The sequence below is a fragment of the Hemicordylus capensis genome, chromosome 7 (genome assembly GCF_027244095.1).
Source record: "Hemicordylus capensis ecotype Gifberg chromosome 7, rHemCap1.1.pri, whole genome shotgun sequence".
Classification (NCBI taxonomy): domain Eukaryota; kingdom Metazoa; phylum Chordata; class Lepidosauria; order Squamata; family Cordylidae; genus Hemicordylus; species Hemicordylus capensis.
The window spans coordinates 19,057,006-19,078,941 of record NC_069663.1 but is presented as its reverse complement, the minus strand read 5'-3'; the positions used below and the strand labels follow the sequence as shown (position 1 = coordinate 19,078,941).

At 49.4% G+C, this 21,936-nt stretch overlaps 1 protein-coding gene across 4 annotated transcripts in view; it reads left to right on the top strand.

Annotated features, from left to right (window-relative positions):
* The window catches only part of APLP1 (amyloid beta precursor like protein 1), a 49,757-nt gene that overhangs the window by 16,716 nt on the left and 11,105 nt on the right, over positions 1-21,936 (top strand). Inside the window, exons 6-15 of one of the 4 annotated variants that reach the window (XM_053267716.1) lie at positions 229-473; positions 1,077-1,207; positions 1,652-1,726; positions 3,986-4,144; positions 5,561-5,689; positions 5,792-5,891; positions 8,392-8,538; positions 14,757-14,780; positions 15,239-15,306; positions 17,310-17,378. In XM_053267716.1, the coding sequence (XP_053123691.1) occupies positions 229-473; positions 1,077-1,207; positions 1,652-1,726; positions 3,986-4,144; positions 5,561-5,689; positions 5,792-5,891; positions 8,392-8,538; positions 14,757-14,780; positions 15,239-15,306; positions 17,310-17,378 (1,147 nt within the window). The remainder of the gene's footprint in view (positions 1-228; positions 474-1,076; positions 1,208-1,651; positions 1,727-3,985; positions 4,145-5,560; positions 5,690-5,791; positions 5,892-8,391; positions 8,539-14,756; positions 14,781-15,238; positions 15,307-17,309; positions 17,379-21,936) is intronic. The other 3 variants (XM_053267717.1, XM_053267718.1, XM_053267719.1) reach the window with 3 other exon arrangements.

Below are 21,936 nucleotides of genomic sequence, written 5' to 3'. Positions count from 1 at the left end.
TATGCCTGCATTTTCAAGTTTATTCCAGCACGCTTTGGGTTCTCTTCGCCAATCAAGACACTGCTCCCGAGTGTCTGTTTCCATCCTGGTAGGATTTGCATTTGGGCCCCATGAAAGGGAATCTCCTTTCTTGCTCCCATGCTTCATAGTGCCTCCCCTAGTTCTGTCTCCCCCACTTCCTTGAGGCATCTGTGAGGAAATCTCCTGACCTGGTGGTTCTTTCTACAGCAACAAGGTTCCGATGGGGCATGTCCCAACGGAGGAAGAGAGCTTGGAAATAGAGGAAGAAGGGGACCTGGAGGAAGAGGAGGAGGTGGATGAAGAGGAGGAGGAAGAGAGCCCTGGAGACAGCGACACGGACCCTTTCCCTAATGCCTGGGATGACTATTTTGTGGAGCCGGGATACTATGATGACAGTATCACTCAGACGACCATCACCACCACAACACAGACCACCGAAGAGGATGTCAAAGGTAAGTCGGTGAAGTCAACATCGCCAGTTGGGAGAAGGGTGTGGAATCCTTGCCGCAGAAGAGTGTCTCTTGGCCCATGAAGTAGGGACGTGTTGAGCCAGCAGCCACGGGGCGGGGCGAGGGGAGGAGGAAATGCTCAGCTGCCCAGCCCGGTCACGTCTCCTCCTCCTCACAATGGAGCATCTGTCTTGGAGTCGCTCGGGACCTGGCTCTTCCTGACACCAAATGGACAGATGGAGCCGGCCAACACATCCCACACCCAGCAGCTTCGGGAGAGGCACAAGAGGGTGCATCCTCGGTGCATCACGGCCCAGTGCTCTGAATTATGCTGTTGGGGTGCTGGGCAGCATTCTCTGCGCCAAGGATTCCCAGATGATGTTGACTACAATTCCCCTCATCCCCAGCCACTGCAGCTGAGGCTGATGGGAGTTGTAGTTTACATCTGGGAATCCCAGTTACCGGGAGCACTGGGGGTGCAGTGTAGAGCCCTGGGGAAGTTCTCGGAGGGGTTGCTTCTGCAGGGTGGGGATCGGCTACATCGATGCATCCCTGTCTGTGGGTTCAGATGTGGGGATCTGTGTAACAAGCTCCCCTGCCTTGCAGTGACCCCAACCCCTCGCCCTACTGACGGAGTTGATGTCTATTTTGAAATGCCTGGAGACGGGAGCGAACATGCCAATTTCCTGCGGGCCAAGATGGATCTCGAGGAGCGCCGCATGAGACAGATCAACGAGGTGATGGCCTTGTCCGTCCTTTCCCACAGGCCCCTCCTCCCTGAGCATAAGAGCAGCGCTTGCCAGGGGATGTTGCACAGTCACAAAGCTCTTGTGGTAGCAAGCATGACTTATCCCCTTTGCTAAGCAGGGTCTGCCCTGGTTTGTATTTGAATGGGAGACTACAGGTGATCACTGTAAGGTATTCCCCTTTGGGGACGGGGGCTGCTCTGAGAAGAGCATCTAGGTTCCGAGTTCCCTCCCTGGCAGCATCTCCAAGACAGAGCTGAGAGAGAGACTCCTGCCTGTAGCCTTGGAGAAGCCGCTGCCAGTCCGTGTGGACAGACTGAGTTAGGTGGACCAAAGGTCTGACTCAGTATAAGGCAGCTTCCTGTGTTCCTATATGCAGCCTGCCTCATCTGCTTTAAACAAGCCGTTCCAACTCCTCCTTGTTTTGATTGACAGGTGATGAAGGAGTGGGCCGAGGCTGACAACCAAGCTAAGAACTTGCCCAAGTCTGACCGGCAGTCACTGAATGAGGTGAGGTTTGGGGGATCACAGCCAGCCAACCACTAGTCCACCTTCTCTCCTGCCCGCCTGTGGTCACTTGGTCAATGCCGAGTGTGCTCTGGGGTCTGGATCTTTCCCATGTCCAGATGGCTGCCAGTTTTCAGACAAAGAGCCCCTGGTGGCGCAGTGGTAAAACTGCCGCCCTGTAACCAGAAGGTTGCAAGTTCGATCCTGACCAGGGGCTCAAGGTTGACTCAGCCTTCCATCCTTCCGAGGTCGGTAAAATGAGGACCCAGAATGTTGGGGGCAATATGCTAAAAATCATTGTAAACGGCTTAGAGAGCTCCGGCTATAGAGCGGTATATAAATCTAAGTGCTATTGCTATTGCTATTGCTATTGCTATTGCTATTGCTATTGCTATTGCTATTGCTATTGCTATTGCTATTGCTATTGCTATTGCTATTGTCTGAGCCCAGCTGTCCTTATTTGTCAAGTGCTGCTTTATGGGCCTTGAGAGTCTGTGTAATGAATACAATGAGGCCAGCAGGGCCATTTCTGCAGTTGCCCCAAGGTTATGGAGTCACCTCCTGGAGGAGGAAGAGCATTGCTGCCACCTCACTTCCAGTTTTCTGAAAGCAATGTAACATCTGTCGGCTTAGAAGAGTGGATGGACAGGGCTGAGGCATTTAAGACTGCCGTTTACAGTGACAATACAGTGACTGCAGTTTACAGTGACAATAGTCACTGCTGCCCTGTCCCTTACTTTGCATTGTTAATTTTTCCAAGCTGAATTTTTGTTTACATTGTTAAAAAAATAATAATAATACTGTGAACTGCTTCGAGCATTGCTGGAGGTGTCGCATGTACCTATGCCAATATGGACCTGTTTGTCTGCTGGGATAATCTTTAGCGACCTCCTCAGGATTCCTATGGGTCTACTATCTGGGGAGAGAACTTTCTCCATTGCCATGTTCTGTTTGTGGAACACTTTCCCCAGGGAAGCTTGTTTGGCACCAACTTTGTCTTTTCAGTGCCAGGCAAATCCCTTTATCTTTCCCAGGCCTGTAAATTCTGGCTAAAGTTATTGTGATGCTCCGATTTGTTGCTTTACACATTGATGCCTAGGGGAGGGACTCTAGTTTAGCGGCAGAGCTAAGCAAGACTCCTTCTTTCCGAAACCTTGAGCTTCTGCTGCCATTCAGCACCAACAGCACTGAAGTCGATGAGCCAATGGTCTGGCTCAGTTTATAGCAGCTTCGTATATGCTCTGCTGGTACTGTTACTGTTTCTCGATTTCTCTCTCTCTCTATTCTCTTAAAGTTGTACAGTAATATTATAATGCCCTTATAAAAAACTATGGTGTGACCACATTTGGAGTACTGCATACAGTTCTGGTCACCTTATCTTAAGAAGAGCATTGTAGAACTGGAAAAGGTGCAGAAGAGGGCAGCCAAGATGATCAGGGGCCCAGAGCACCTTTCTTATGAGGCAAGGCGACAACACCTGGGGCTTTTTAGTTTAGAAAAAAGATGATTGCAGGGAGACAGGATAGAGGTCTATAAAATCATGCATGGTGTGGAGAGAGAGAAATTTTTCTCCCTCTCACGTAACACTAGAACCAGGGGTCATCCCATGAAATTGATTGCCAGGAAATTTAGGACCAGCAAACGGAGGTACTTTTTCACACAACGCATAATCAACCTATGGAATTCTCTGCCACACGATGTGGTGACAGCCAACAGGCTGGATGGTTTTCAGAGGGGTTTAGACAAATTCATGGAGGACAGGTCAATCAGTGGTTACTGAGTCTGAGGGCTATAGGCCACCTCCAGGCTCGGAGGTAAGATGCCTCTAAATACCAGTTGCAGGGGAGCAACAGAAAGAGAGGGCATTGTTTTGTTGCATACCGCGTTTTGGGCGGTATACAAATGTGTTAAATAAATTAAGTAAATAAATGTCCTCACCTCATGCCTGTGGGCTTCCCAAAGGCATCTGTAGGGCCACTGTGTGAAACAGGATCCTGAGCTAGAGAGGCCTTGGGCCTGATCCCGCAGGGCTGTTCTTCTGTTCTAAGTTGCCCTGGAAATACGAATAGTTGAAGGGCAGCAAATAAATGGTTAAAATCCCATGGCTCTAAGCGAAAAGGATGCGTTTACCCGAGTGCCCCGTTTCCGTGTGGGCCTCCCGGTGCTCTCCTATCCAGCATTTTAGCGGCTCCTAGGCTGGGCCTGGGCCCACCCTACACATGGGCATGATGCGGGTCTCCCCATTTGTGCTTCCTGCCCCAGCACTTCCAGTCCATCCTTCAGACCCTGGAGGAGCAGGTGGCCCGAGAGCGGCAGAGATTGGTGGAGACTCACCTGGCCCGTGTGGTGGCCCTGCTGAACGACAACCGCCGGGCGGCCCTGGAGAGCTACCTGACCGCTGTGCAAAGTGATAATCCCCAGGTAAGCTGAGGAGGGGGCCTCGGGGCAGGGGCTGTGACTGGGAAGCTGCCCAGGGCTTCTCTAGCTGGTGGATACCACCATCTCCCGTGTCTCGGGATGGGCTTCATTTCCTCCCCTATCCAAGCAGGGCGCTGTTGTGGCCAGAGCAGGGCTGCACAACTTGTCCTCCCAGGCTTTGGACTACAGCTCCCATCATCCCCAGCCAGTTCTGAGGTGTGATGGGGGTTGTAGTCCAGCATCTGCAGAAGGGCCAAAGTTGGGCAGCCCTGGGTGAGAGGGTCAGGCTAGGATGTAGAGGCCCAGGTGCAACGTCCCGCTTGGCCCTAGAAGCTCACTGGATGGCTGTGAGCCTTTCATGCCCGCTCAGCCCACCTTGCAGGGTCGTTGTGGTGATAAAGTGAGGAGGTGGACACTGTATGCCGGTGCTTTTTCATTGTCAGGCCCAGGAGCCGGTGGTGGTCTCCATCAGCCCTAAGTGTGCTAACTATTTGTTGGATTGTGCGGGGATTTGGCCAGAGCTGAATACTCTGCACAGTCCCCCAGCAGCATTTGCAGACGCACATTTCCACTGTGCGCTGCTATCCTTTGCCAGTGCCAAGGGGCTCCTTTAAGGGAAGTGGTGCCTCGTGAGCCCCTGCACCTTGGAAGGTGTGCACGGAGTGCTGGGAAGTGTAGTCCTTTCTGGTGCTTTCCCCACAGAGCTTTTGAGAGAGAACCCTCCCTCAAGGGGCCCTCCCAGCGCTCAGTACTCTGCAGAGGTCAGCACACTGGGAAATGGCTCTCACTCTGAAGATTTTTGCTAAATTGATCCCCACTTGGGAAATCCTGGGGATCACTGCTGCATGCTGGCCAAGGCTCCTTGCAGCAGCGGGGTAGGACAGGGTAAAAATGACATCAACTTGTGAATTAATGCATGTCTGTTAATTTGTCAGCCACCCAGGGATTTTATATGGGGGTGGTATAACTCCTCTATTGGGTAGCAGCGATATAGGAAGGTGCTGAAAAGCATCATCTCATACTGCGTGGGAGATGGCAATGGTCAACCCCTCCTCTATTCTACCCAAGAAAACTGCATGGCTCTGTGGTCACCAGGAGTCGACACCGACTTGACAGCACAACCTTTCCTTTCCTTTATAGTGGTTAGAGTACTAGACTAGGACCAGGGGGACCCGAGTTCCAATTCCCATTCAGCCATGACACTCACTGGGTGACTCTGGGCCAGTCACGTCTCTCTCAGCCGACCCTACCTCACAGGGTTGTTGTGAGGCTAAACATAACCATGGGCTCCTTGGAGGAAGAGCGGCATGTAAAATGTCACAAATACATAAATAAAATGCACACGCTGTTGAGAAATGGTGGGGCTGGGGCGGCAGGATTGGCCAGCGTTCATCCCTCTCCTCCTCTCCCTCGACCCAGCCGGAGCGGGTCCTGGCAGCTCTGAAGAGGTACATCCGGGCAGAGCAGAAGGACCAGCGCCACACCCTCCGCCATTACCAGCACGTGGCTGCCGCCGATCCCGAGAAGGCCGAACAAATGAAGTTCCAGGTGCGAAGCCTTCCTCTTTCCTGGCTGCCCCCATCTTGGGTCTCCTTGATGGGGCCTTTTGCCGGGAGCAGCAGGATGGATTTTGTGATCTTTCCCCTCCAGGTGTACACCCACCTGCATGTCATTGAAGAACGGATGAACCAGAGCCTGGCATTGCTCTACAAGAACCCCCAGCTTGCTCAGGAGCTCCGAGGAGACATCGGTACGTGCTGCTCTGATCCTTTGTGCTCCTCCTCTGCATTTATCCCTGGGGGCGCAGGGCATGGCCAACCAGGGTTCCTCCAGACGTTGCTGAACTACAACTCCCATCACCCCCAGCCACGATAAATTGTAGCCAGGGCTGATGGGGGTTGTAGTTCAGCAACGTCTGGAGGAACCCTAGCCCCTAGGGGCACATCATGCACCCAGCTTGCTGAAGCTGAGCAGGATTTGGCCTGTTCAGTGCCTGGATGGGTGGCTGCTTGAGACACCCATCTCAAGAGACGGAAGTTTAGGGCGGCATACAAATTTGATAAATAAATAAATCTGCGCTTCCCTGGATTCCATGATGGAAGAAAGGTGGGATATAAATTTATGGGGAAACATATATCCCACCTTTCCACTTCTAAAGTGGACACATATAGGGACGGACACACACACACACACACACCCTCTAGATCTTCTCTGTTCTTACAAAGTATACTGTATGTCCCCTCTTCTTCTCTTCCCCATCACTTCCCAGGTGTCCCTTTTCAAGAAGGGGGATGCAATCTTGGCTCTCCACCTGTTGCTGAATCACAACTGCCACCCCACCCCCCGTCACAATTTATTGCCCTGCTACCCCTGGAGTAACTTTATTTGTTGGCTTGTTTTCTTTAGAATGTGTATTATCTTGCTTTTCCACAAACAAGTTCTCAGAGCAGGTTACTTGAGAGGAATGAGAAAGCGGCTTATTCTCCCAAAAGGGCTCTCCGTCTTAAGCAGAAAAAGAAAACACAGACACACCAGCATACAGTCACTAGGAGGGATGTCATGATGGGTTGGATAGGGCCAGTTTCTCTCCCCGCCCCCCACTGCTGATATAGAAGAGCCTCCACTTGAAAAGGTGTGTCTCTGCCCAGCCAGTACCCCTCCTGGTGCTAAATGAGGACCTTTATTACTACTACTGCTGCAAATATTTATATACCACTTTTCAACAAAGTTTCCAAAGCAGTTTACATAGAGAAATAATAAACAAAATAAGATGGATCCCTGTCTTTAAAGGGCTCACAAACTAAAAATAAACATAAGAGAAACACCAGCAACAGCCACTGGAGGGATGCTGTGCTGGGGCTGGATAGGGCCAGTTGCTCTCCTCCGCTAAATAAAGAGAATCACCACTTTAAAAAGATGCCTCTTTGTCCAGCTAGCAGAAACCTTTTGCAAGGTTTCTCCCAGAAACCTTTTGCAATTAATGCAGATTCCTCTGGGGCCATCTTCTCTCCTTTTAAGCGGGGCGCCTGCCAAGTCGGAAACAGCACTTTCTGCCTTTAATTCCGCGGGTGCCCTGGTCGAAACCAAAGCGGATGCTGCAGAGGCCTCTGGAGTGTGTTTGGTAGAGAGAGGAATTCACCCTTGAAACTGAAGCCCTAGAGAAAACAGAACTTCCTGCTGAGAGACGTGCCAGTGCCTTCGAATAACACTGTTGCTCTCTAAAAGGAATCCTGTGTGCGCATGTGCTTGTGTACTGCAGCACATGAGGACAAGAGGGAATGTATAAAAATGTGTGTGGATGGACGTTTGTTTTTTAAATGTCATCTATGGAGTCATTTAACATGGCAGTGGGTGACGCAAGCCAGAGAGAAGGGTTTCCCCTTCTAAATGAGCATAGAAGTGCCTTTTAAAAGTGGAGATTCTCTTCATTGAGCAGGGGGAGAGCAACTGGCCCTATCCATCCCCAGCACAGCATCCCTCTAGAGGCTGCTGGTGGTGTCTGTCTGATGTTTCTGTTTAGATTGTGAGCCCTTGACAAGGAGCCATTTTATTTATTTATATCTATGTAAACCGCTTTGGCAACTTTTGTTGAAAAGAGGTATATAAATATTTGCTTTCTTCTTCCTTAGCCCTTGGTCTGGCTGTTGGAGCAGGGATTCCCATGCAGTGTGCTAGGAACCTCCAGTGGCCTCACGGGCGCCTTGCGGATGGGGAACCATTCAGGCTCTAAAGGAAACGGTGCCCATTCTGAGTGAGGGCACGGGATTTGTCAGGTGCATCTTGAGCAAAAATAGAATCCCATAGAACATAAAGAGCCTTGCAGGATCAGACCCAAGGCCCATCTAGTCCAGCATCCTATTTCCCACAGTGCCTCCCCCGCCCCTCCGCCCGATGCCTCTGGGAAGCCCATGTTGGGAGATGAAGGCATGGCCCCTCTCCTGCTGTTGCTCCCCTGCACTTGGTATTTAGATACATCCTGCCTCTGATCCTGAAGGTAGCAGACCAGGTTGGTAGGTAAAAGATTAGTAGCCATTAATGAAGATCACACCTACAAGGTGTGATCTTCATCAAGAGCCACTGATCCCTACTCTATGTAGGTGCGATCTGCTTAGGTGTGATCTTCAAGAAAAACAGTTTAGGGAATGGTGGAGTTGGGTCCACATTTGTTGCTGGCAACTAGTTCCCGAGCCCACTGGCTACAGCTTGGCATGACCTTCAACTCCTTACGCTGACAAATTGCAATCTTGCAGAGGAGCTGCTGCGATCGGAACGGGTAGCCACCAATGAACTGCTCACCACCTCTATCTCGGAGACACACACCACTGAGGAGTTCCTGCCCGTGGACAGTAGCGAGGACCTGGTTGCGGAGAGCCATTCCTATCCGCGTGATGGAGAAGGTGAGCAGGGCTGTGAACATAGGAGAAGGAACTTTGCTTTGCTCAGTCTGTGCTAGAGCGGCACTGTTGACAGGGGGTGTTCTGCTGGCCCAGTCCACATGGAGTTGGTCCAGGGTTGATGGGTGAGGCCTACAAGCATTGGATTTGAAGAAGTGTGTGCACCTTGTAGGCAAAGTCAACAGGAACTGGACTTGCTGGTTCAACTTATAGATATCGGGAGAGGATTCTCTTCCCACACAGATGTCTGGGTTTCTGGGATTGGCTATGCTGAATTCCTCGGCTCGGTTTTCTCGCTTGTACCGAATTCTCGCATCTTCATCCTGGCCAAAGCTAGAAGTCTTGCTTAAATCAGACACAACATTAATCACCTCACCGGCCAACATCCCGATTAACTCTGCACAGGTGCAACAGTGCGGTGTTTCTTTTGTTGTGTGTGGATTTTTTTTCTGTTGAAGTGGGGAGGGGGCACTCTTTGGCAATCCTCCCCTTACCCCCATAGCCAGCTTGCCTCCTAAAAAATCTCCCTGAGCATTGTGGAACCCTCTGTGATACGTTTTCAGGAGGCATAAGTGGAAATTTGCTGTCAGTTTCCTGAGGATGAAGTATCTTTTTCTCCTTACTGCATTGCAATAGGGGAGTTTTGAGATGTTAGAAGTGTTTGCATGAGAAATGCACATCCTTTTCTCTTCCTCCCTGCCCCAATCCCCTCCCACTGTCCCTCACTGGCTACACCCTTCTCTGCTTTTGGATCTGGACTATGTTTTCCATCTTCCAGTTCTGCCTCTTGTTTGTGGTCATTGATACAACATGGCTATGATAGCTGCTTTTATCTGTCCATGTAATGGGGTGATGTGGGGTTTGGGGGAAATTTTGAATCGAAACATTTTCTGTTGCCTTAAATGGAGTTAAGATTTGTGTGTTTTATTTTCATTCACTCCTTTCACCCCCCTCTACATTTACACGTTAAGAGTTTGGGTTTGAGAGTGCATCTTGCGGCAGGGAAGGGAGATAGTAGATCAGGATCTATCTACTGGTAGATCTCTGGATGATTTGCAGCAAGGGGTTTCTGACTCCTGCTACTTTTATAATTGAAAGTTGTTTTTTTTTTTAAAAGAGAGAGGTCTGCCATGGTGGCCTTGTGCTAATCATTTTTTCTTTCAGCTTGAATATTCCTCTCCCACAAAATAGGAGTATTAATTGTTTGCCTTTGGCCAGTATGAGAGTTGCACAAGAATCTCTGATCTGTTGTAACTCAGTTGAAGGTTTGTTCTTGCACATGCAGTTCATCCCAGTGCATGGCTTATAGGGCGCAGTAGGTAACTAGCTCCGCCCCCTGCGCCACTGTTTTCCGTCTGGCCCCACCCACAATCTGTTTTGCACCTGCTGCTGATTGATGGACTTTGAGGTTGACTTTGACAGCCAACAACCTGGATGGCTTGAAGAGGGGCTTGGATAACTTCATGGAGGAGAGGTCTGTCAATGGCTACCAGTCGGAGGGCTGTGGGCCACCTCCAGCCTCAAAGGCAGGATGCCTCTGAGTACCAGTTGCGGGGGAGTAACAGCAGGAGAGAGGGCATGCCCCTTTCAGCTCCTGGCTGTGGCTTCCAGCAGCATCTGGTGGGCCACTGTGTGAAACAGGATGCTGGACTAGATGGGCCTTCTTGGGCCTGATCCAGCAGGCCTGTTCTTAAGTTCATATGAGGTTCCAGTTAAAAAGAAAGAAAAATTAGATCCCACAAGCCTGATATCTGTCCATCTGTGTCCTGGAGATAGAACTCGTTGTGGTGGGGGGAGTTAATTGCATCTTTGAGACTGCCTGATTTGACCAGTACTATATTCATTTCTTACACTTCTAATGAATGTTATCACGCAATACATTTTACAAATGGGGGAATTTTCAATGGAAAACCTTCCACACCATGTTACTGGCTGACATCCTGGCTAACATTGCACTCGTGCAAGGCTGTTGTGCCAAGCCTAGAGCTTCCCTTCCAGATTAGTGTTGCACTGGTGCAAACAGGTTTGCATTTGCACAAGCGGTGACATGCCGCCTCTTTTGCAGGGAAAGTTTGTGCAGGAGTACAGTTCTGAAAATCCATGTGTCTTTTGCACAGCGGTGCAGTCTTTCACTAAGCACACCTTTTTGTTGGTTTTGCAAGCACAGCATAAATCAAGATGCCTGCCCCTGCCTTTTGGTACAGGGGATGATAACCCAGTGAGACTGTGCAAGGAAATGCAACAGGCAGTTTGTTTTCGAACCCAACCTTTGTGCAAAACTGAAAATCTGATGAATTTCCCCAATTTAAATTTTGCTTGATCTTCAAAAACATTACATCTCAGGTTGAAAATGTAGGTGTTGTTATCCAGCAGGAATAAAATATCCAATGTTATCATGGGCATTCCCAGGACTTTTCCAGTGGGGGAGGCGGAGCCAGCGATCCAGTACTCCCCTCTCTGGGAGTCTGCCCCATTGAATTCAGTGGGGACTGGCTCAATCTAGGGGAGCAACTGCCCCCTTTGCCCCCCCCCAGACACCCATGAATGTTTTATCAGACTCTGAAATGTCACAAATTTCACTCTTGCCCCAAATTAATTAAGAAATTTGTCTTTAGAATTTGCTCATGAGAATTCAGAATGTGGCACTTTGATTCCAGTTCTGTTTGCCAAATAAGTTTCAGTTCCTCTAGTTTTGATCCTTGGGAGATCCTCCCAGCTGTTCCTCAAAACAATTACATCTTTTTGCTGACCTGTGCTGGGTCAGTCAAGGGATGACTTGACCTTAAGGGCGGTTTTCTCTGTAGATTGGATTTAGCTTTGATTTGTTGCCTTGCAAGAGGAGGAAATGTTGGCTGCTTTGATGAAATTTCTGCCTTTGAGTCTACATATGAGTAGCCTATAGAACAAGCCTGATTGAGAAAATTGTGCAGTGGCTTTGCTGATAAATAAAAAGTGGGGTGGGGGTGGGCCAAAGGATGTGAGAGTGCTGGGGATGGGGGCAGTATGGCCCAACCTTAGGCAGGGCTAACTTGTCCCATCAATTTCAGCGGGACAACTAATATCAACCAGGGCTTGCAGGGTATTTTTAACCAGATTTATTAACCTCTGGGCTAAAAAAACCCCAAAAACTAGATGCATCAATAACTACAATGATTACAGCAAGAAGAGAAATGACAAGTGAAATTGTGGTGGTTGTTGTTTCTGAGAAGAGAAATAACAAGCGAAACCTCCAAAGCAACAGCAGCATCTGTAGATTTTTAGAGGAGGAGGATTGATCTGAGAAATATTCCAGAGGTGAGAATGACAGGTTTTGGCAGCAGGTTGGATCTGAGGATGAAAGGATAATGAAGAGCTGAAAATCAAGCTCGGCTTGCATGCCAGGGCAGATGGATGGACAGTGAGAGAAGATCAAAGTGTGGCAAAAGAAAGGGAGACGTAAAGGGAAACCAGAAATTACGCTGGATTCAGTGGGCTGCTAGTCTATTGTTCTTGCTGGGGTGTGGGTGTGGTGTAGGTGTGTGAAAAATCAAATTTTAGCCCCCGTATTCATTTCTATAACAAGTGGATTGGGATATAATGTCAAATATACTCAGAGAACGGAAGTTAATTGAGGGCAGTAACAGCTGCTGCATCATCATCATCATCATCATCATCATTATTATTATTATTATTATTTGATTTCTATACCGCCCTTCCAAAAATGGCTCAGGATTATTACACAGAGAAATAATAAATTAATAAGATGGCTCCCTGTCCCCAAGGGGCTCACAATCTAAAAAGAAACATAAGACAGACACCAGCAACAGTCACTGGAGGTACTGTGCTGGGGGTGGATAGGGCCAATTACTCTCCCCCTGCTAAATTGAGAGAATCACCATGTTTAAAGGTGCCTCTTTGCCCATTAAAGAGGCTTTATCTTCACAGTGGATTGCAGTGATCACTCAAAATCATCTGATGCATTATCAGCATGGATAATAAGCCAATACTGATCTGTTTACTGTTTATGGTGAACTTCTGTATAAAATGCAGGTCTGTGCCACTTGTGACTAGCCAAGCTGAACACAACTTGCCAACTGCATACAGCAGGGGTTCGTGAGCTTTTGGTCCCCAGATGTTTCGGGCTACAGCTCCCATCATCTGCAGCCACTGGGGATGATGGGAGTTGTAGTCTGACACCATCTGGGGACCCAAGCTTGAGAATGCCTGATGTATGGCCACCATACTGGACCATCCAGGATTTGATACCGGTAGGCCTTCCTGTTTTATTAGGAGTGAGTAAAGCACCCCTAGAGTAGATCACAGTTCCGTTCTGAGATTCAAACACCTCTTTGGTTCTGCTGTGGTTCATCTTTAGCCATCTGGTTGGATTTCAGAATGTCAGAATGGATTTGCACATTCCGCCTAAATGGAGAGAAACCTGACAAAATAAGATTAAAACACACACAAACAAATTTTGTTGTTCGTTGAGATTTTGTCCCAGAGCAAAAACCCACACATTCTTCATTGAGTTAAAAAGAAGAAGGAAAAGGTACCATGACTGTCAAAGGAATGAATGAATTAATGAGATCTGACTGTCAAAGGAATGAATGAATTAATGAGATCTGAGGGAGGACAGCTATAAAAAGCTGCAAATCTTCTACTCTAGAGTGCTGAGACGTGAATGCCTGAGCCGCAAGTGGAGTGGGAGAACATTAGAATTGCCACCCTGAATTGGACGCAAGGTGTTTCTAGTCTGGCATTCCTGTTTGATAGCTGGTCAGTTGCATGCCCAGGGGAGTTTTATGAGTAGGGCCTGATGGAAAGTTCTCCTCTGTAATTCATCCTTGGCCTAAATGCCTACTCAAGTGCTTTCCCCAGATTTCCGTGGGTGAACTACAGGAAGCAGACACAGACACCAGCAAATCCCATTGACCTACAGTAATTTAATGTGTTTGACCAGAACGGAGATGGGTCCAGTCAGTCACACAGCTGGGTGTGATCAGTCAGTGCCCCGTCCCAGAAGTGCAGTGCATTGAGGGATCCTCCCCCCACCAGGCGCTCTTGCCACTTGACCAGAATGAGTTTAGTAATGTCTTCATAGATTTTAGTTGTCCTTTCTGAACATAAAGCCAGCTACTTAAGTCGGCCCTCATAAGGAAAACGCTTCAGTCCTCTAATTGTCTTTGCGGCCCCTTTCTGCTCTTTCTCCTGTATACTTTTGGATATGGTGGTCGGGATAGTTCGCCGTATTCTAAATGTGGATGCACCACCGATGCCCATGTTAGCATTGTGACTGTGCTGATGCTGTTTTTCAGTCCCTTTCCTAAACTTGCTTAACACTGAATCAAGTCATCGTAGAGTGGAGGTGGAGGGTTTTAAATTTTAATTTATTTTCTGCTGTAGCACATCAAGCCTACGTTCTCAGGCTGCTTTTGACATCAAAGTCCCGTTCCTGGGTGGATCGGAAAACAGGAAGGCCTATTGACTGGGAATGAGTGGTGTCATGGTTAGAGTGCTGGACTAGGACCAGGGAGACCTGTGTTCAAATCCCTCTTCACTCACTGGGTGACTCTGGGCCAGTCTTCCAGTCTAACCTACCTCACAGGGTGGCTGTAAGGATAAGCCCCTAAAGCATGTCGGTATGGGAGATTATTATGACAACACAATATTTCACAGGGTTGTGCCTGAGTTTATAGTTCAAAGTGGAGATCCAACTGGTACTGGGTCAGGTGGAGGGTCTGTCTATGGAGCTCCGTTCGAAGATGAATTTCAAGGATGAAGGTTGTAAGGATAAACAACCACCCTGTGAAGTAGGTTAAACTGAGAGACAAATGACTGGCCCAGAGTCATCCAGCGAGTTTTGTAGCTAAATGCAGATTTGAACTCGGGTCTCAGTCCAACACTCTGACCACTGCACCACGCTGGCTGTATGTGGCCCCATCCCTAGTGGGGTGACTTGCTGGGGGTAAGAGATTAGGGGCCGTGTACAGCAGGGGTGTTCAGACTTTGGGACTGCAAGGTTTGTTTTGCTTTTTATTATTTCTATTTTTATTCTTTATGAGAACCCTGAGTCGTTGCTAGCTTGGCCTCTGGTTTTTCAGGGCCAGGTTGTTTCTTTGCTTCCCTCCCTCCTTCCTCTTGGCCTCAAAAGTGTCTTTCTTTTCTTTCCCCCCCCCCGCTCTCTTTCTGCCATGCGTTCTCCCTCTCTCTCTCCTTCTGGTGCTCTGTGGGGCAACGGGCAGATTCTGAACAAGCCGACAAGAAAGGTGAGTGGCCAGCAGCACGTGGGGAGGGCCTGCTTCCCAGAGTGTGTGTGGGCCGGATGGGGACGAAGTGGGCAGGGCATTTCCAAAAGAGCGATCCTAGCCCACAGGGGATGGACAGACTGTAGGGGTTCTCGAAGTTGGGTCCCCAGATGTTGTTGGACTACAACTCCCATCATCCCCAGATGTTGGACTACAACTCCCATCATCCCCGTGTAAGTGTGGATGGAATGCAGCCTTAGTGAGTTGGACCACTTGCTATAGGGCAGGGGTTCTCAAGGTTGGGTCCGCAGTTGGTGGTAGACCACGACTCCCAACATCTCCAGGAACGGGCTGGGAATGATGGGAGTTGTAGTCCAACACCACTGGGGAAACCCGAGCTTGAGAACCCCTGGCATACAGAATCGTTAAAAGTTAGAGGTTTCTCTTTTGTGTACCTCACCAAGTTCCTTTCTCAACAGCCTCAGGATTGGTAGAATATGACTACCCAACCAGCGACAAGGCCTTACTGTACGAGTATGAACGGAAGGTACGTTGTGCAGCGGGGAACTCGTCTTAGGTTTTATTGCAAGACTGCATGACTTCGGCCCACCAGCTGCTTATGGACTACAACTCCCATCACCCCCAACTGCAGTGGTCAGTATTCAGGGATTATGGGAGTCCGAGTCCCACACCTGCAAGAGGGCCGAGGTTGTGCACTCCTGTTTAATTGTATGTCTCTCTTGGTTTTAAATAAAGTAAAGAAGCAAATTGGACATCTAATAAATTTTGCCGTGGAGTAGGATTCAGAGGACGGGGCCAGGATGCCAGCCACGCTGGGGCATTGCTAGGAACATAGGAAGCTGCCATATACTACTGAGTCAGACCATCGGTCCATCTAGCTTAGTATTGTCTACACAGACTGGCAGCGGCTTCTCCGCGGTTGCGGGCAGGAGTCTCTCTCAGCCCTATCTTGGAGATGCTGCCAGGGAGGGAACCTGAAACCTTCTGGGCTTCCCAGAGAGGCCCCATCCCCTGAGGGGACTCTTTTGCAGTGCTCACACTTCTAGTCTCCCATTCCAATGCAAATGAGAGCGGGCCCTGCTTAGCTAAGGGGACAAGTCATGCTTGCATCCGCAAGACCAACTCTCCTCTCTTAGTGGAGTTCCAGGATGTTCAAGGATCACGGGGCTCTAGGGCCACCAGGGGGTACGGTTGTGGGCCCTCCATCCACCTCCGCTGCAACGCACCCGCACACACGCCCGGGGCACCATGCTCCTGCTACCTGCATGCCGCGATCCAGCCGCTTGGGTCCTGACCCCGGCGAGCTGGGAAGGAAGGGTGCATGCGCGCTCTTCAATCCCAGCTGGCTTGGAGTGAGAAGCTGCTTCTGATCTGAACAGCTGGTGAGTGGTGGTGAGCAGCAGAAGCTCCATGACCCCAGGCATGGGGTGCCTGACGAGCCGTTGGGAGGGGCTGCCACCGTAGGGGGCAAAGGAGCTGAACCACTACCACCATGGGAGGGCAGCCATATCCGCATGGACCCCCTTTCCCCTTGCCGTGCCACTGGCCAAGACATCTGCTATGTCGGCTTCCCACGTGGTGAGCGATGTTTGTCTAAAAGGGCCCTTCTGTCAAGGATTCACCGTGTGGATTCCGGTGTATTGTGGCTGTGTGCTGTTGTGATTGTGTGCAGGACTGTACCACCTCCATACCTCCATGTTTGGCTTAGGCCTGGAAGGGGGAGAGTTGGACTGGTCAGGTCATGCACCTAGGAGGGGAAGGGCTGTTGACATGGGTTAGACCAGAGCCCAAAACTGCTTCGTGGTGTTGGAATTAGGAGGGCAGAAAAGACGCTGCTTGCTCACTCGCAGTGCTCTTCTGCCTTCCAAATCAGGAACATAGGAAGCTGCCTTCTACTGAGCCAGACCACTGGTCCATCTAGCTCAGTATTGTCTACCCAGACTGGCAGCAGCTTCTCCAAGGCTGCAGGCAGACGCCTCTCTCAGCCCTATCTTGGAGATGCCAGGAAGGGAACTTGGAACCTTCAGATGCTCTTTCCAAAGCGACCCCATCCCCTGAGGGAAGTATCTTACAGTGCTCACATGTAGTCTCCCATTCAAATGCAGACCAGGGTAGACCCTGCTTAGCAAAAGGGACCATTCATGCTTGCTACTACAAGGCCAGAAGACCGTGATGGGGATGGATTATAACCATCCCCATTAGGGGGCAGCCCAAGGCATTGTGGTGTCCGATGCGAGAGACCAAATTCTGCCTTGCCCCATACCCCTGGTGGAAACCAGCCCCCTGTCAAAACGCCTTCTCCTCTCATAGTGCTTCTTTCAAACATTGTATGGAGTGTGAGGAGAGGCACTCCTTGTGAAGCTTGCAAGGGTCCGATCGGCCTTGATGAGCTGCTCTGATGACAGTAGCAGGGAGGCGTCTTGCCACCCCCAGTAATCCGCCACCTGAGGTGATGACTTCATCTCGCCTCAATGGAAGGACTGCCCCTGACGGCCAGCTCTGAAATCTCCATCTTCTCCCTCTCCCTAGGTCAACGTGTCTGCCTCGGATGTCAAAGGCATGGTATACAAGTCCCAAGAAATCCAACGTGACGAGCTGGTAAGTGGCTTTGGAGCCAGCCAGAAACAACTGCCCCTCGCCCTCCCACCTGGCCAGGTGTGCCTCCAACCCCATCCTTTCCCTTTCGTGCATTCCCACCACCCTCTTGAACGCATGGATTCATCCAAACTCAAAATCCTTCTGTCGCAGCCTGAGACATGCAATCCATTCATCTCCTCTTTCATTTATTTATTTCAAAGCAGGGCAACCAAAACATGTGCTGCCCGTCACATCCCAGTTGTTTGGTCTTTTGGGTCGGTAGTACGATATGTGTGGGAATGGAAACGTGTGCGGGTAAAAGCATGTTCCTGGAGCCGTCTTGCATTTGATTAATGAGCTCTCCTGAGCCAATGTTGGTTTTTAGCAAGCGAGGCTTAGGTTGGATCGTAGCTTAGTGGTAGAGCATCTGCTTTGCATACAGAGGTCCCAGCTTTTCCAGGTAGGGCTGGGAAGGAGCCCTGCCCGAAATCCTGGTGGGCTGCTGCCAGTCAGTGTAAACAATACTGAACTAGAGGGACCAGGAGTCTGACTCGGTATAAGGCAGCTTCATGTGTTCCTGGGTTCCACCCTCCCACACTTTGGAACGGTGGCGGCAATCTGAAATGCAGGATGTGGTAGTGTGCTCCTCCATAGGATAAGTTTACTTTCACACACTTTTGATGCTGTCAGTTTTGAGAGTGTCGGTCATCTGTCTTGAAGAAGGGAGTGCTTGGATCTAGGCCTCCCAATTCCTAAGAACGGAGCTGGGGACAGCCTGCGTGCATGTAAGCGCAAACACTTTGCTGTTGGGGGTTTTTGGGGTGGTTTTTAGCAGCTGGTGATTGCATGGTGAAAATTGTGGCAGAAAAGGGAAGAATCCTCAAATGCCTCCAAAGTAGATTTTATTAATGGCCTACCATGTTTCCATAAAGCCTTTGAGTGCTCTATAAAACAAGACCATAAGCATAAATTCTATTATCTTCTCCAGGGCGACACAGCTTTGGCCCTCCAGCGCTTTTTGGACTACAGCTCCCATCATCCCCCTGAAACAGTGGCCAATAGTGAGGGACGATGTGGGAATTGTATTGGCAACATCTGCAGGAGGGCCGAAGTTGCACAGCCTTCGTCTTAACCATACATCCATAAAACAGACGCATAATCTCTAAAAACAAATCTCCAATGGACCTCCTAGTGGAAAACACATATTAGACGCTTAAACCTTCTCTCTTCTCCCCCCATTTTTTGGCATGGAGAAAACTATCCCAGAAATCGCAAGCCGTTTCATGCTAACAGTTTGCCTCTTCTGTGTTGGCTCTTCAGGCGGCAATCCACATAATGGAGCCACATCAGGCCTCGATTAGGCCAATGCAAACCTCACTGCTGCAGCACAATTACCTCTCAAAATAGCTTCTGCTTGGTTGTTGCTCCACATGGCTGGGGCAACGTTTTACCCCAGTTTCTTGCACGGCTGGCTGGTTGATGTACCAAGACATGGCAGAATCCTCACCTGGTACTGAAATCCGCTTTGTTGGCCTGCGGTTTCCAGAATTCCTCCTCATGGGGCTTCTTTGTTCAGGAAAAAAAGGCTAACCAAGGGGAGACATGATAGAGATTTACAAAATTATGCATGGAGTGGAGAGAGAGAAATTCTTCTCCCTCCCTCCCCACATTAGAACCAGGGGTCATACCATCAAACTGACGGCCAGGAAACTTCGGGCCGACGAAAGGAAGCGCTTTTTCGCACCGTCCATAATTAAATCTGTGGAGTTCTCTATGGAGGATGGAGGGATGACCTCTAGCTTGGATGGCTTTAAAAGGGGCTTAGACAAATTCATGGAGGGCAGGTCTATCAGTGCCTGCTAGTCTTGATAGCTGTATAGCCTCCAGCCTCAGAGGCAGGATGCCTCCAAATACCAGTTGTAGGGGAGCAACAGCAGAAGAGGAGGCATGCCTCCATGCCCGGTTTGTGAGATCTGGTGGACCACTGTGGGGGGAACAGGATGGGCGTTGGGCCTGATCCATCAGAGCTGCCCTTAAGTTCTTATGTAAAAATAGCTGGTCTTGTGGTAGCAAGCATGACTTGTCCCCTTAGCTAAGCAGGGTCTGCCCTGGTTTGCATTTGAATGGGAGACTACATGTGTGAGCACTGGAAGAGATTCCCCTTAAGGGATGGGGCCACTCTGGGAAGAGCAGAAGGTTCCACGTTCCCTCCCTGGCAGCATCTCCAAGATAGGGCTGAGGGAGATTCCCACCTGCGACCTTGGAAAAGCCGCTGCCAGCCTGTGTAGACAATACTGAGCTAGATAGACCAATGGTCTGACTCAGTATATGGCAGCTTCCTATGTTCCTATGTACTTTTTTAAAAAAATGCTAGTAGGATATTAGCAGCCTCGTAGCTCTCTGATAAAGGCACCCAGGCTCCGACCCACAGATCCTCATGCGGGACATGTGGGGAGCCTTCCTGCCAAACACATGTCTGGCACTGTCAGCTCTGGCATTATCCATCGCCTCTTGGCAGGACAGGGGGTGCTTGGGTTCAGTCCCCACCTGCCTCCCCGCAAACAAATGGGAATAGATGATGCCAAGGATGGCAGTGTGGAACATCTGTTGGGCAGCTGTGCGTGAGATCCCCATCCAGCAAGGCAGTCATGCTGGGGGCGTCATGTCCGTGCCATGCCCGGCAGCAGCCCTTTGGCGTGTGCAGCCGGCATTCGGCAAGGCCACCCTCCCCACCGCAGAGTGCCCCTCCTGGCCCCGGGTGCTGATGTTGCAGCTCTCTCCTCTCTCCTCCTTGAGAACTCTTGGGAGGGTTCCATCTGTTCCTGGTGATTTATGAGTTTAATCTCTCCGTTTGCTCTAAAATGTCCTCTGAAGACGATTCAGTTTCTGTCGTTTCTTCAGATTTATGGCCTCCGTGAGGAACCGTTTGGGTGCATCCCCACCCCCAACCTTGTCTTTGTCTTAGACAGATGCAAAGCACTCATTTAACTTCTTTGCAGTATTTCTGCCTGCCTTAAGTGCTCTTTTTACATCTTGATGGTCTAATGACCCTCACAATTCTCTCTGGCAGGCTTCCTGCTTCTAATGCAGTCCTTTTAAAATTCTTCTCATTGGCTTTTATGTCGCTCTCTCTAGATGCTTCTCATTCCCTGCTTTTTTCTTTTTTTCTTTCTTTCTTTTCTTTTGCTTTGCTTTGCTTTTTTTTTTTTTTTGGCTTCGTCTTATTAGGCCTTTTATTAGGTTTTAACCGGAAGAATTTCAATTCTTTCCTTTATATGGACTGTATTTCCACTTTTAGATGGGACATTTCTTAATTCTGTTCAGTTGTGTGGGCATGTTCACTGCCTGCCTCAGATGGAGACGAGAGCTGGTCTTGTGGTAGCAGTCATGACTTGTCCGCTGAGCTAAGCAGGGTCCTGAGAGAGGGCGGAGAGAGAGTCCTGCCAGAAACCTTGGATAAGTCGCTGCCAGTCTGTGAAGACAATACTGAGCTAGATAGACCAATGGTCTGACTCAGTATACGGCAGCTTCCTATGTTCCTTTGTTCCCAGAGAATGGTCTTGAAGGTATGCAACATAGCCACCTTGATGAAGTTAAGCAGGCTTAGTTCCTGGATTAAATTCAGTGGGAAAAAGGCAGGAAATAAATTGGGGGTAGGGCCACAGCTTCGTGATAGAGCATCTGCTTTGCATGCAGAAGGTCCCAGGTTCAATCCCCAGCATCTTCAGCTAGGGCTGAGAACGGTCCTGGAGAGCTGCTGCCAGTCAATGTAAACAATACTGAGCTAGGAACCTTACTCAGACCATGAGTCCATCTAGCTCAGTATTGGCTTCACTTGACTGGCAGTGGCTCTCCAAGATTTAGGAACATAGGAAACTGCCATATACGGAGTCAGACCATTGTTCCATCTAGCTCATTATTGTCTACACAGACTGGCAGCGGCTTCTCCAAGGTTGCAGGCAGGAATCTCTCTCAGCCCTATCTTGGAGAAGCCAGGGAGGGAACTTGAAACCTTCTGCTCCCCCAGAGCGGCTCCATCCCCTGAGGGGAATATCTTCCAGTGCTCACACTTCTAGTCTCCCTTTCATATGCAACCAGGGCAGACACTGCTTAGCTAAGGGGACAAGTCATGCTTGCTACCCCAAGACCAGCTCTCCTCCCCAATGTCCTGACTCAGTGTAAGCTTTCTTTGTTTTCTCAATTGCAAGCTCTTCAAAGTAGGGACCTATTTTCTCACTCGTTGTGGGTAGCCATATACTTATATGGCACTGTGTCGATCAGTTTTAGTCTTCTGGATCTTTATCCTGAAACACACATTTAGTCTCAGTGCCATTTTACCTTAAGCGTATTTGATCAGTTGTCCTTTTTAAAACTCTTCTGTAACCATTGACCTGGTTTCTAGCTCTTTCCCTTTTGGTTAACTGGACAAGAGTGATGGGATTAGGATTCCTCACATTTAAAAAGAGATGGCTAGCATTACGTGCTATAAGAACCTGGGCTGCAGCGTTTAATTGATTCAAAGGGTGTTTTTAAAAGGATTTAATTGAACTGATTAATCAACTTCAAAAAGTGTTCCCAA